The 10,698-nt window shown below is 51.3% G+C and overlaps 2 protein-coding genes across 2 annotated transcripts; one reads left to right on the top strand and one right to left on the bottom strand.

The window, feature by feature from the left end:
- Positions 1-1,018: 1,018 nt before the first annotated feature.
- Positions 1,019-3,267, bottom strand: GUITHDRAFT_109541 (hypothetical protein; the record flags this gene model as incomplete). The annotated part of the gene is made up of 4 exons (XM_005831342.1): positions 1,019-2,593; positions 2,641-2,911; positions 2,961-3,093; positions 3,156-3,267. The coding sequence occupies 4 exons, from the start codon at positions 3,265-3,267 to the stop codon at positions 1,019-1,021; spliced, it is 2,091 nt and encodes a 696-aa protein (XP_005831399.1).
- A 1,832-nt stretch (positions 3,268-5,099) lies between these two features.
- On the top strand, positions 5,100-7,525 carry GUITHDRAFT_139673 (hypothetical protein; the record flags this gene model as incomplete). Its single annotated transcript, XM_005831341.1, has 11 exons — positions 5,100-5,196; positions 5,261-5,291; positions 5,343-5,455; positions 5,480-5,610; positions 5,667-5,731; positions 5,785-5,915; positions 6,585-6,654; positions 6,693-6,879; positions 7,041-7,159; positions 7,356-7,412; positions 7,468-7,525. The coding sequence occupies 11 exons, from the start codon at positions 5,100-5,102 to the stop codon at positions 7,523-7,525; spliced, it is 1,059 nt and encodes a 352-aa protein (XP_005831398.1).
- Between the last annotated feature and the right edge of the window lie 3,173 nt (positions 7,526-10,698).

The raw sequence follows: 10,698 nt of genomic DNA, 5'->3' as shown, positions 1-10,698 counted from the left end.
CGAAGGGAGGCGAGGTTGTGAGCAGGGAGGAGGGAGAGGTTGGTGTCCTTGATCGTCTCGTTGCGAAGTGAAATTGTCCTCATTTCCAGAAGATCTCAGCATGATGTGAACATGTGTTGTAGTTGGCATAGAGGTGTTATACTGATATGCATACGTGTTTTGATCAAACACATGAGAACCTCGGTCCTGACACATATCATGGTGATTCGCTTGTCACTGGGATGTGTATACTTGAAGTCGTCTCAGAGGATTTCCCGTCAGACATGTTTGCTATTGTTTCAAACGTATTTGTAGTTCATTTACTATCAAATTTGCTTAAAATTCATCTCCGAGTATTTGTGCTTTATTTCGTATGTAAATCAACTCTTTCTAAAGTTGTTAAATGATGTGCAGACAAAAATTTGAGAGCTCTCTCCCTCTCTCTCGTAAACAACACTCTCCCTTCCCCTTGCCTTCCCTTCATCTCCCCTGATTGTTTGTTTCTCCAGGATCCTGCCAACTTCGCTTCCTCCTCTCTCCTCCCTACCCTGACGATATCCACAATGTTCATCTCCCTCCCTCTTCTCCCTCCTCCCTCCTCCCCCTCCCCTCGTACCCTCTCTGTCCTCCACTCTACGCTGCACGACGCCGTCATAGTTCTTTCCTCAGAAGCTTCTCCAGCCTCACAATGCCCTCGGCAAACCTCCTCCGCTTCTCCTTCGACAGTTCGCGTTGCTGGGACAAGCGTGAGATGTCTCTTCCCTGCCTCTCTCCCTTCCTCCCGGCCCCCTCCCTCTCCCTCTCCCTCTCCCTCTCCCTCTCCCTCTCCCTCTCCCTCTCCCTCTCCCTCTCCCTCTCCCTCTCCCTCTCCCTCTCCCTCTCCCTCCTCCTACCTTGTTGTAGCGCTCCAGCATATCAAAGTCGACTTGAGCCTTTGGAGTCTCGACAACCAACTTGGACAGGCTCGCCCCGACCACACTGGCGAGTTGATTCGACTCTGTCCTCCTCATCGCCCGCTGGACAACAGGCGGCAGCTCCTTTACGCTCCGTCCTCGAGCCTCTGCGCTTGAGCGATGGAGATCTCTTTCAATCTCGGGTCAGAATTTCTCCTGTGCATGCTTCCTGCCGATCTCCTCACAATCTGAGGATGCTGCTGCTCTTGCCTTCCTTGCACAGCAGAATTCACATCCTGCACGACGTCCGACATGCTGTTCTTGAGCACTCCCGGCGCCTCCCCGTGACCGCTACCACGCGCATTCTCGCCATTGCCTTCGTGCTCATGGATGATGTCAGAGGAGAGGAGGCTGGAAAGGTGCTGCAGCATCCGAGGTTTCTTCTTCGCCTTCATAGCCGGAGACGAGAGGGTGGCGATCTGAGAGTCAATGCCGCTGAAAGAGATGGACAAGAACATCTCGTGCGAGTCGGGATGGCGGTAGATGCATTCCTCCAGGTCGTCTGAACTCAACGAGAAGAGGTTCGACCAAGTCAGAGCTCTGACTGTGACAGGACGGAACTTCTCTATCCCCAGCACACACTTCTCCCCGAAGTGGGACCCGCTCTCCAGCAGGGCGAAGATGTTGTTTTGAGCGTCAACCTGCACTTCAAGAGTCCCATCTATGATGAAGAACATGCTGTCCCCGTACTCTCCCGCCAGGAAAAGGAAGTCGCTCTGTGCCAGCGTCCTTGGCTTGCACCTCCTCACCACGTCCGTGACGAACTCCTTGCTGCAACGTTTGAAGAAGTGAACCTTTCTGATCAAATCGGCATACAGGTACAGCGAGACCTCCGACTGGAGGGTGATGGGGAGTTCCCGCACAACAGGAGGAACTTCCCTTGAGTGATTGTGCACATGCTCGAAGAAACGTCTCGTCCTGACCCTCAGGTTGATCGGGAGGTTTTCCTGGTGCATGAAGTCGTCAAGCTCGTCCATCTTGTCCTTGAGCTCTAGAGCTCGGACGTCCAAGTTGCCGATTAGGTCCGTCATGTTGCCGACAACGATGGCAAACGCCGTTGTCCCGACCGACATCACAGCGATGCCCAGGAACATCTCGTAGATATTCTTCATGGTCAGGTCACCATACCCGACCGTTGTGAGAGTCATGAAGATCAGGTACAAGCTCATGACATACTTGACTAGGTCAGGCGCCTCCTTCTTCCAGCTAGAGTCCGGCTGTAGACAACTGACCTGCTGACCATTGGACGTGAAGCTAATGACAGTGCGAGAGCAGTTGACTTCTGAGAGCGAGTACTCGTGGCAGGGAGGGAGAGCGTCCCCCTGAGAATCCAGGGAGATGTCAGGGCATTTGAGTACGAAGATACCAGACCCCGGGATGGTAATGGACGCCTCGCTCGCCCAGGTGGGGAACGGGGAGGAAACTGACTCCACTTCCACGTAACCGTAGATGATGCACGCGAGGATGTGCGCCAGGACGATGCCAAACAAGCCCATCTCCAGCAGCTTGAGATAACCCGGATGGATCGCAAGAGAGTCCTGCGGTCCTCGGTAAGCCGCGCGACTAACAGCAAGAACGGGAACCTTGAGCTTCGTGATGATGCGATTCCACTTGGCAAGCCTCAACAGTCGAACCAGCTTGGCCAGACGAGCAAGTCGAGCCTGAGATTGTGGTTAGAGGACATCAGCTCGTCAGGCTCGGCCATCACCAGTCGATTGAACCGCAGAGCTTTTATGGACGAGAGCGAGCAAGTTCCCGAAGAAAGCGCATCCTCGATCGCTTGAACAGGAAGAGATCCGAACGCGTCTAACCAAAACCAGAGTCTGAGGTACTGTCTGGCGATCTCCCTCCTGGACAACACGAGCTCCATCTTGCACGTGTAAGGGTCTGTGACGACGATGGCAGTGTTGAAGTGGATGAAGATGTCCGTCCAGAAGCATGCGTCCATGAACCACAGGAAGATGGTGTCTCCTAGACCCCTGCAGCTTCATGTCACACTCTCCCATCCCCGCCTCCTTTCCGCCTGACCTCTGGCTCCCGCAGGAAGAGCTCTGAAAGGCGAGCGCGTAAGGGACGGTGAAAACAGTCACTGCCAGAAGGAAGATGATCCACAAATCCCACGTCAACCTCCCCGTTGAGTAGGGCTCCAGCACATTCGAACCTGCCCCACAAGTTCAGATCGAACCATCCCAAGCGAGACAGGAAGGGAATACACGGTCGTACCTGGAACAAAGCAACTGTGCCAAGTGATAGTCTCCTGACGTGAAAACCGGACCCGCTTCGCAGCCAACTTCTCATGACCGACTTCGTCTTCTGGAGCTACCTTATTCGCCATACTGATGCCAACCAGCTGGATTGGAGCTCAGAGAACCAGAACCTTAGCTGCTGAGGACTGCATGACGCATGCACGGTAAAGTCATTCAGACCTCAAGAACTCGGAGCAGCAAGTCTGAATCCTTGATCGTGCTCGCATCAATCTAGTGTGACTCGTCAGCGTCATCAACTGTGGACAAAAGCCCATGCCAAGGTTCAACGAGCTGTCGCATTCCGAACATCTGATTCTTCACTCCTGATTCAGGAATACAGTAAGCAAAAGCATTACGTCAATTTCAACAAAATCTTCCTGCAACTTGGTGCTCAGACCCTGTGTAGGCAACTCTCCGGAGACCCCTAAGCCCTAAACCCTCAGCCCATTGTTGATCTATCTCTCATCATGCACTTCTTCGGCAAACACGATTCATCTGTTGGAGATTCAGTTGCCTGGCTTTCATCTCGCTCTTGTCACCTATCTTCGCCCTCATCCTATCAAGTCACCGTGTCCTCCTCTTCTCTATCATTGCATCCTCTCCTCTCCTCTCCTCTCCTCTCCTCTCCTCTCCTCTCCTTCACTCTCCTCCTTCACTCTCCTACAGACGCTCATCAAGTCTCAATTTACTTTTGCGAGCATTTTAACCGCAACCACCCGGTGCCGTCACACCGTACCCCCTCCCTGTCCCCTCTTTATCTACCATACCCCCTTATTTGACCTGAAAATCACCCCACCTTCTATGAAGATTTGGACAATCTGTTGTACTACCCACCCCTGACAGAGGACACTCTGACTACCCCACCCCACCGTCTTCATTGGTCGTAGAAGACATTTTCATACCCTACCCGTATAGAATTCCTCCATAGTACCCTACCATGACGAAGTGTACCTACCGTCTGTGCCAGTACCCCCGATTCCCCGGTGAAAATCAACTATTTGTGTACTTGCTTTACCCACCCTTGAGATTTCAATCAATACCCTACCCTCTCCATATCATTCCGGGTATCACCCCACCCCCCCGTACAAAATGTCAACTCTTTTATTGACTGAAAAGTACTAGTCGACTCCTCAAGTATAATGCCAGCGGCCGGACGGGACCCTCTTCCCCACTCGTATCCATTCATCCGAATGCTGGGAGATTTGGCGGGGGAAAAAGCTGTAGAATGGCAGCCAGAGCAGAGCAGAGCAGAGCAGAGCAGAGGGGAGCGGAGACAATGGCTAAGAGGATGAGAGGAAGGGATAATATGATGTGTCGAGAACTTGATAATGTTTAAATGCCAAGATTGGGGTCACCAACGATTTGTGTTGTTTGAAGAGAAAGAATCAATCTCACATGGTCTGACTGTTCTTCCCAGATTCCTTGACCACCAAGTATGGCTGATGCACACCGCAAGACCGATTTCTCTGATCCCCAAGCTATGCGCCGAGCCGAGATCTCGCACCTCGTCCTAGGATTTCTTCGGCAAGATAAGGATAAATTTCCAAACACCATCAAGTGGTTTGAGCACGAGGCAAGGGAAACTCTGTCCTCGATTCGACCTGGCAGGAAGGGGGTCAAGAATCTGTGTTCCATTTTGGTTGCTCTACAGAGTTGAATGCAGCCTACCTGACTCAGCTCGTAGGAAGAATATGTTGCTCTGAAGGAAGAAAAGCAACAAAGGGAAAAGATTTCCTCAATGTACATGTTAGTCTACCTACCTTCTGTTTCACCATACCTGACCTATGGCGACGTAAAAGGAATGATCCAAACACAGCAAACCATGTATCCAATGTAGGTTTGCCTTGCGTACATCGCTACCTCGTACGATCCTTTACAGGATTGCAGCATGACGCCTTTGCTCTGTCAGGTGATGGAGAACATGGCGAGATTGTTGGAGGACTACAAGATAATGCGATCTTTGCAAATGGGTGGATTGTCCCATCCATCGAAGCCGAAGAGCTGTGAAGATTTGAAAGGTGATTTTGATCCCTCAAGTTGTGATATAGCTTTCCTCTAACTTCACTGACTGCATGCTTTCAGAAAGAATAGAAACTCAGACTGTACAGGAAAGGTAGTGGACGCCAGACAGTTGCTTTGGAGGGGATTGACTGCTTACCCTCAGCAATAAGAGAAGGAAAGTCTCGAGAACAACGGTGGACGTACAGCCTGTGCAACAAACAACCACCGAGGACGTTGCAGTCTCTCACGAAAAGCCCAAACAAATTACTGAAACAGGTAAGTTCTTTTTTAATTGGTCAGATTTCCACCTTAAGTTGGGTGTTGATTGGCTGGATCAAATTTTAGCTAAAGAAAACACCGAGCAAGCAGATTCAGCTGCGATTCCCAACCTCTACAGTGATATCAGCGAATCATTCCTCTCCGACCCTCAGGTGACCAGAGACGAAGATTGCCTTCATGCTTGACCGAGACGAACAATGTTTCACAGATCTCGAGTCTGTTGCAAGATGCAAACAGCATTGAAGACATCTTTGGAGAATCGAATCTTTCCTGGTAACTCTGTTGAGTTTTCAAGAATATTTGATGATCGTAACTTCATGTCCCAGGTTGGTTGAGCCGTTGACGAACCACATCAATGCTAAATTGAACGAGTCAAACTCGACCGACTGCAGTAACACTGGGAAGGCTCAAGCTTCCAATGATACAGAGAGGAGGAAGCAAGGGGAAAGGAGATCAGGTAGACAGAGTTAGATTTGGATGCGCTTCTTCTAGATGAATGCCATCACACCGTTGCTGTCCTCGTCATCATCATTCGATGAAAACCTTATGTGTTATGGTGGTGATGACGAAGACGAATTCATCACCACCACCACCAGATCAGCTCAACGACAACATCGTCATCAGCATCATCCACCTTGTTTCTTGGCTAAATCATCCAGGGGGTAGGGTGGTCACAAGATCCCCCTTTCCCCCCTATTTTACATCTAACTTGGTAGGGTAGGTAATGGAGAATAAGTCATGAGGGGGTAGTTCCAAATTCGGGGGCCAGAGTGTCGGGGAGAGGGACGGAGGAGTGCGAAGGGAGAGGAGAGGAGGGGAGAGGAGAGGCAGGCGGAGGAGACTGAACAAGAGGAGATGGTAGGAGAGGAAGATCAAGGTTAACATGAAGCACAAAGGGTAGAATGATGTATGACAAGAGGTGTGTGAAAAGCAAGATGTTGGCAAGGCTTTGTATTGGGGAAATGAAATTTGAACGGAACTCGCATGATCGGACAAAGCGAAGGTGCTTGAAGTTATGAAGATGACCAAGTCAAGAGATCACGACATGTAAAGTCGTTGAGATGCCACTCTCACTTACTTCACCCACCATGATCGTCGAGCTCTTGTTTTTCTTTCTACTGTGCAGTGAAACTTTCTTGGTCCTTTCCGCATTTTCGTCGCTGCCAACACAAACACTTGCGAGAAATGGCATGGCAGTGAGCAGATCATGTAATCATTGCGATTGCCATGTCAGACATGGAACGAAGATGACAAGGAAATTTGTCATGAGGAGAGCACGGGAAAGTGAAGCGAGCAGAGGAGATGAGAAGAAATTTACCAACTCTTCCCATCACGATGCTCTCTGGCGCATGTTTGATGAGAACTTTTTGAGTGGATCCATTGCAATCGAAGTCAAAGAAGCGACGTTGGAAGATGTAGAGGTGAGTGAAAGAGGGTGTACATGTTGCAAAGTGTTACAAGGTAGAAGTATCTTTTTAAGGGTAGATACGATGGGAGGAGCGTGCGATTTGAATGTCTGACATGGAGACCGCTATGTCTTACATGAAGTTTGTTTGATAAATCTGATGATCGTCACTTTCAGGCCATCGCTCATTTGCGTTGCAAGTCGTTTGGACGAGACAGTATGGCATATCATAATCTTCCTGTCAGTGCAAAGAGCAAGAATTACATCGACAGGCTGAGAGAATGGATTGGAGGAAGGTAAATTTACAACATGTCCTCCTTTCCTCCTCGAATGTTTGAGAGAGAAACAAACTAGAAGACGACTGAAAGATTTGCTCGAACCATGTTGAACGCATGGTCGAACTGATTGACACTTGGATGTGTTGTTGAGCTTATCTAACGATCATAACAGCAGAGATATATTCCTGTCTTGAATCTCACTGATGCATTGCAGCTACAAGACACGATATCGTGTAGCAGCCGCTCGCTGTCGATCTGTGGAGCTGGAGAGGTATGAAAGGACCTTGTTTGTTCATGATGTCAACTTCTGTCTTGATGGTGATCAGGCTGGCAACGGAGATGATGCAAAGTGATTTGAATGAGTCCTTCCAACTGGGTGGGTGAAAGATGAAGCTGAAAATATTCTCTCTCTTGACTCCTTTCTCCTCATCTTCCCTCCTCCCTCCTCCCTCCTCTTTCTCCTTCCTACTTCTCCTCTTTTTCCCTCCTCCCTCCTTTCTACTCCTTCTTCCTACTACTCCTTCCCCCTTGTTGTTTCTTCTATTCTTCCTTCCTTGTTCGCCCCTTCTCCTCCTCCTCCCGCCCAGTTTGAAGGGGAACACAAAAATGAGACGATGATGATAAAGAAATTGTGAAGGAGGTTCTTAACGCCTTCTTCAGGTCTGTGCACAAAAAAAGAGTACGAGAAGAGGAGAACGGCAATGACAAGTCAAGTATAGAATCTCACATCTGAGATATGTCAGACATTTTACTTCTTCAATTCCTTGTTGTTATGGCAGATGTTTCATCCCGAAGTTGTTCTTGGATCTCTCGACGTGATTACACATGCGTCGTTCAACAAGAGCAGCTTGCTGGGAAGCTGGATCTACTTGTCTTCGATGAGCGTCAGGTGATAAGGAGGAAGGAAGAGAAATAGAATGAGAATGAGATAAGGAGATGATGACGATGACGATGATGATGATGATGACGATTGATGATGATGATGACGACGGCGATGATGATGATGATGACGATGAGGAGGAGGAGGAGGAGGAGGAGGAGGAGGCCACCGACGACGATGACGAAGAGATGATGACGATGGTGGTGGTGGTAGTGGTGGTGGTGATGATGATGATGAGAGATCCGTATCGAAACGATGGTGGAGGATGGAGATGTTCAAGTCAATTGTTTCTTGAGATGTTGTAAATCTTCTTTTGCTCACCTCACTCCATTTTTAGGGAAGAATTTCGTCGTCACGGCGTTGGAAATGCTCTTCTTCTGGACGCGGAGTCTCTAGCGGCAGAGGATGGAGCAGTCGAGTCAATCTACTTGCATGTACAGGTGGGACGGGAGGAGGAAGGAGGAGGTTGTGTTGTGAGGAGGGGGGGGGGGGGGAAGGGAAAGCGGGTGGATAGCTCAAAGTAGAGCGTGCAACACAGTAGGAGAAGAGAGATGGAGAGAGGGAAGAAGGGAGGGAGGGAGAGGAAGAGGAGGAAGAAGGGAGGGAGGGAGAGGGATAGGAGGAGTAGGTTGTGGTGGTAGTGAGTTGAGAGGCAAGGAGGGGATAGAGGAGGAGGGTTGGGACAGGAGAAGAACGTTGGAGGGAGGGAGGGACAGGACTGAAGCATGTAGCAGGAGAACAACTCTCATGCTCTTAGTCTCTACATGAAGGCTGGTTTCCTTCCTTGTAATTCCCTGAGCTTCCACGAGCACTACATCGACAGGTCTCCACTTCCTCTTCCAACGCTCCTCTTTCCCTCCTTGTTGTCTAGTCCTTCCTCTTTCATCCTTCCTCCCTCCTCCTTCATCCCTCCTTCCTGCTCCTCCCCCCTCCCCCCTTCCTCCATTCTCCTTCCTCATCTCATTTCCATTCATCACGCCTTCACGTTCTTCCCGCCCTCCTCCCTCCTCCCTCCTCCCTCCTCCCTCCTCCCTCCTCCCTCCTCCCTCCTCCCTCCTCCCTCCTCCCTCCTTTCTTCATCTACCCTGTCCTCAAAGTTGCCTCCCCTCAACTCTGAATCATCCTCTGCAGGATTCTCCGCGTCTTCTTTCAGGTACCCGTCAATGCTGTCCTCCTCATCTTGCGACTCCCCAAGAGCGCAAGGGAGGAGGAGAGGAGAAACTTTAGAGGGGAGGAGAGGGAGGCAAAGAAAGGGAGGCGGGGCAGAGGAGGAGGAGGAGGAGGAGCGGGGGGGGGAGGGACCAAGAAGTTATGAACGACTTGATTCACTTGTTTACTTGTATTTCTCACATGCTCTGTTTTCCTCCCTTTCACTTCCTCCAGCCGCTCTTGTCGAGTTTGCCGTGACAGAACGCTGATGACGAGAAAAGTAAGATGAAGAGAGAAGAATTCAGGACAGGACAGGTCAGGTCAGGTCAGGTCAGGTCAGGTCAGGTCAGGTCAGGTCAGGTCAGGTCAGGTCGCACGAGACTCACCCTGCGCTGTTTGCATTCGTTGCTGGTCAGCATAGCAGGAGATGGAGCCGTCGGGGAGGAGGAGTGCGGCTTCAAGGTAGGGGAGGTGGAGGAGGAGGGGGAGGTGGTGAAGCGAAGGCCGCGGGCACGAAGAGCGCTGACGAGGTAGAGGTCGTCTGGTAGAGCTGCAGAGCAGTTGCAGTTGTACGCTGAGAAATATCAGCGGCGGCAGCGGCAGCAGCAGCAGCAGCAGCAGCAGCAGCGGCAGCAGCGGCAGCAGCAGCAGCAGCAGCAGCAGCAGCAGCAGCAGCAGCAGCAGCAGCAGCAGCAGCAGCAGCAGCAGCAGCGGAGGCTTCGCTCACCTGACTCGAGCTCTGTCACGCCGTTCATTGAGATGCATCGGGGGGCATCGATTGCTTCCTGTCGCACAACCTTCAGTCGAGAGAGGGAAAGGAGGAAGCACGAGGAGAGGAAGAAGGAATGACAAGAGAGACAGGAGGAGCAGGTGCAGAAGATGGAAGAGAGCAGGAGCAGGAGCAGGAGCAGGAGCAGGAGCAGGAGCAGGAGCAGGAGCAGAAGGGGCTGGGGCAGGGGCAGGAAGGAGCCTGGAGACCTTGAGCGTCTCCTTGCGGTCGAGGATGGCGAGGAGCGCATTGAAGACTGTGTAGGTTATTCTTCCTCCTCCCGGTGTGCCGATAGCGAGGTAGGGCTTGCCGTCCGGGGTGAGAACTGCGAAAGATCTGAGAGAAGGTAGAGGAGCAGCACGAGCAGGAGCAGGAAGGGAGAGAGGCTGGTGAATGAGGGGCAGGAAGAAGGGAGGGAGGGAGAGGGGATAGGAGAGAGGAGTAAGAGCTGGAGCAGCGGGAGCAGGAGCAGGAGCGGGAGCGGGAGCGGGAGCGGGAGCAGGAGCAGGAGCAGGAGCGGGAGCGGGAGCAGGAGCAGGAGCAGGAGCAGGAGCAGGAGCGGAGCTACCGATCGTCGGGGTCATTGAGGATCTTGGCCTCTTTCCACCGAAACTGCAGAGGAGAAGTGAGAGGAGGCAAAACTTGGAGGAGAGAAGAAAATGACGATGAGCGACCGCAAGGAGGAAGGAGAGGACAAGACAAACGAGGTGGAGAATTAGTGCAGCAAGCTGTAGGAAGAGAGAAGGGGCAGGAGCAGAG

This window comes from Guillardia theta (assembly GCF_000315625.1).
Source record: "Guillardia theta CCMP2712 unplaced genomic scaffold GUITHscaffold_40, whole genome shotgun sequence".
NCBI classification, from domain to species: domain Eukaryota; class Cryptophyceae; order Pyrenomonadales; family Geminigeraceae; genus Guillardia; species Guillardia theta.
This window is presented reverse-complemented; position numbering and strand designations above follow the sequence as displayed.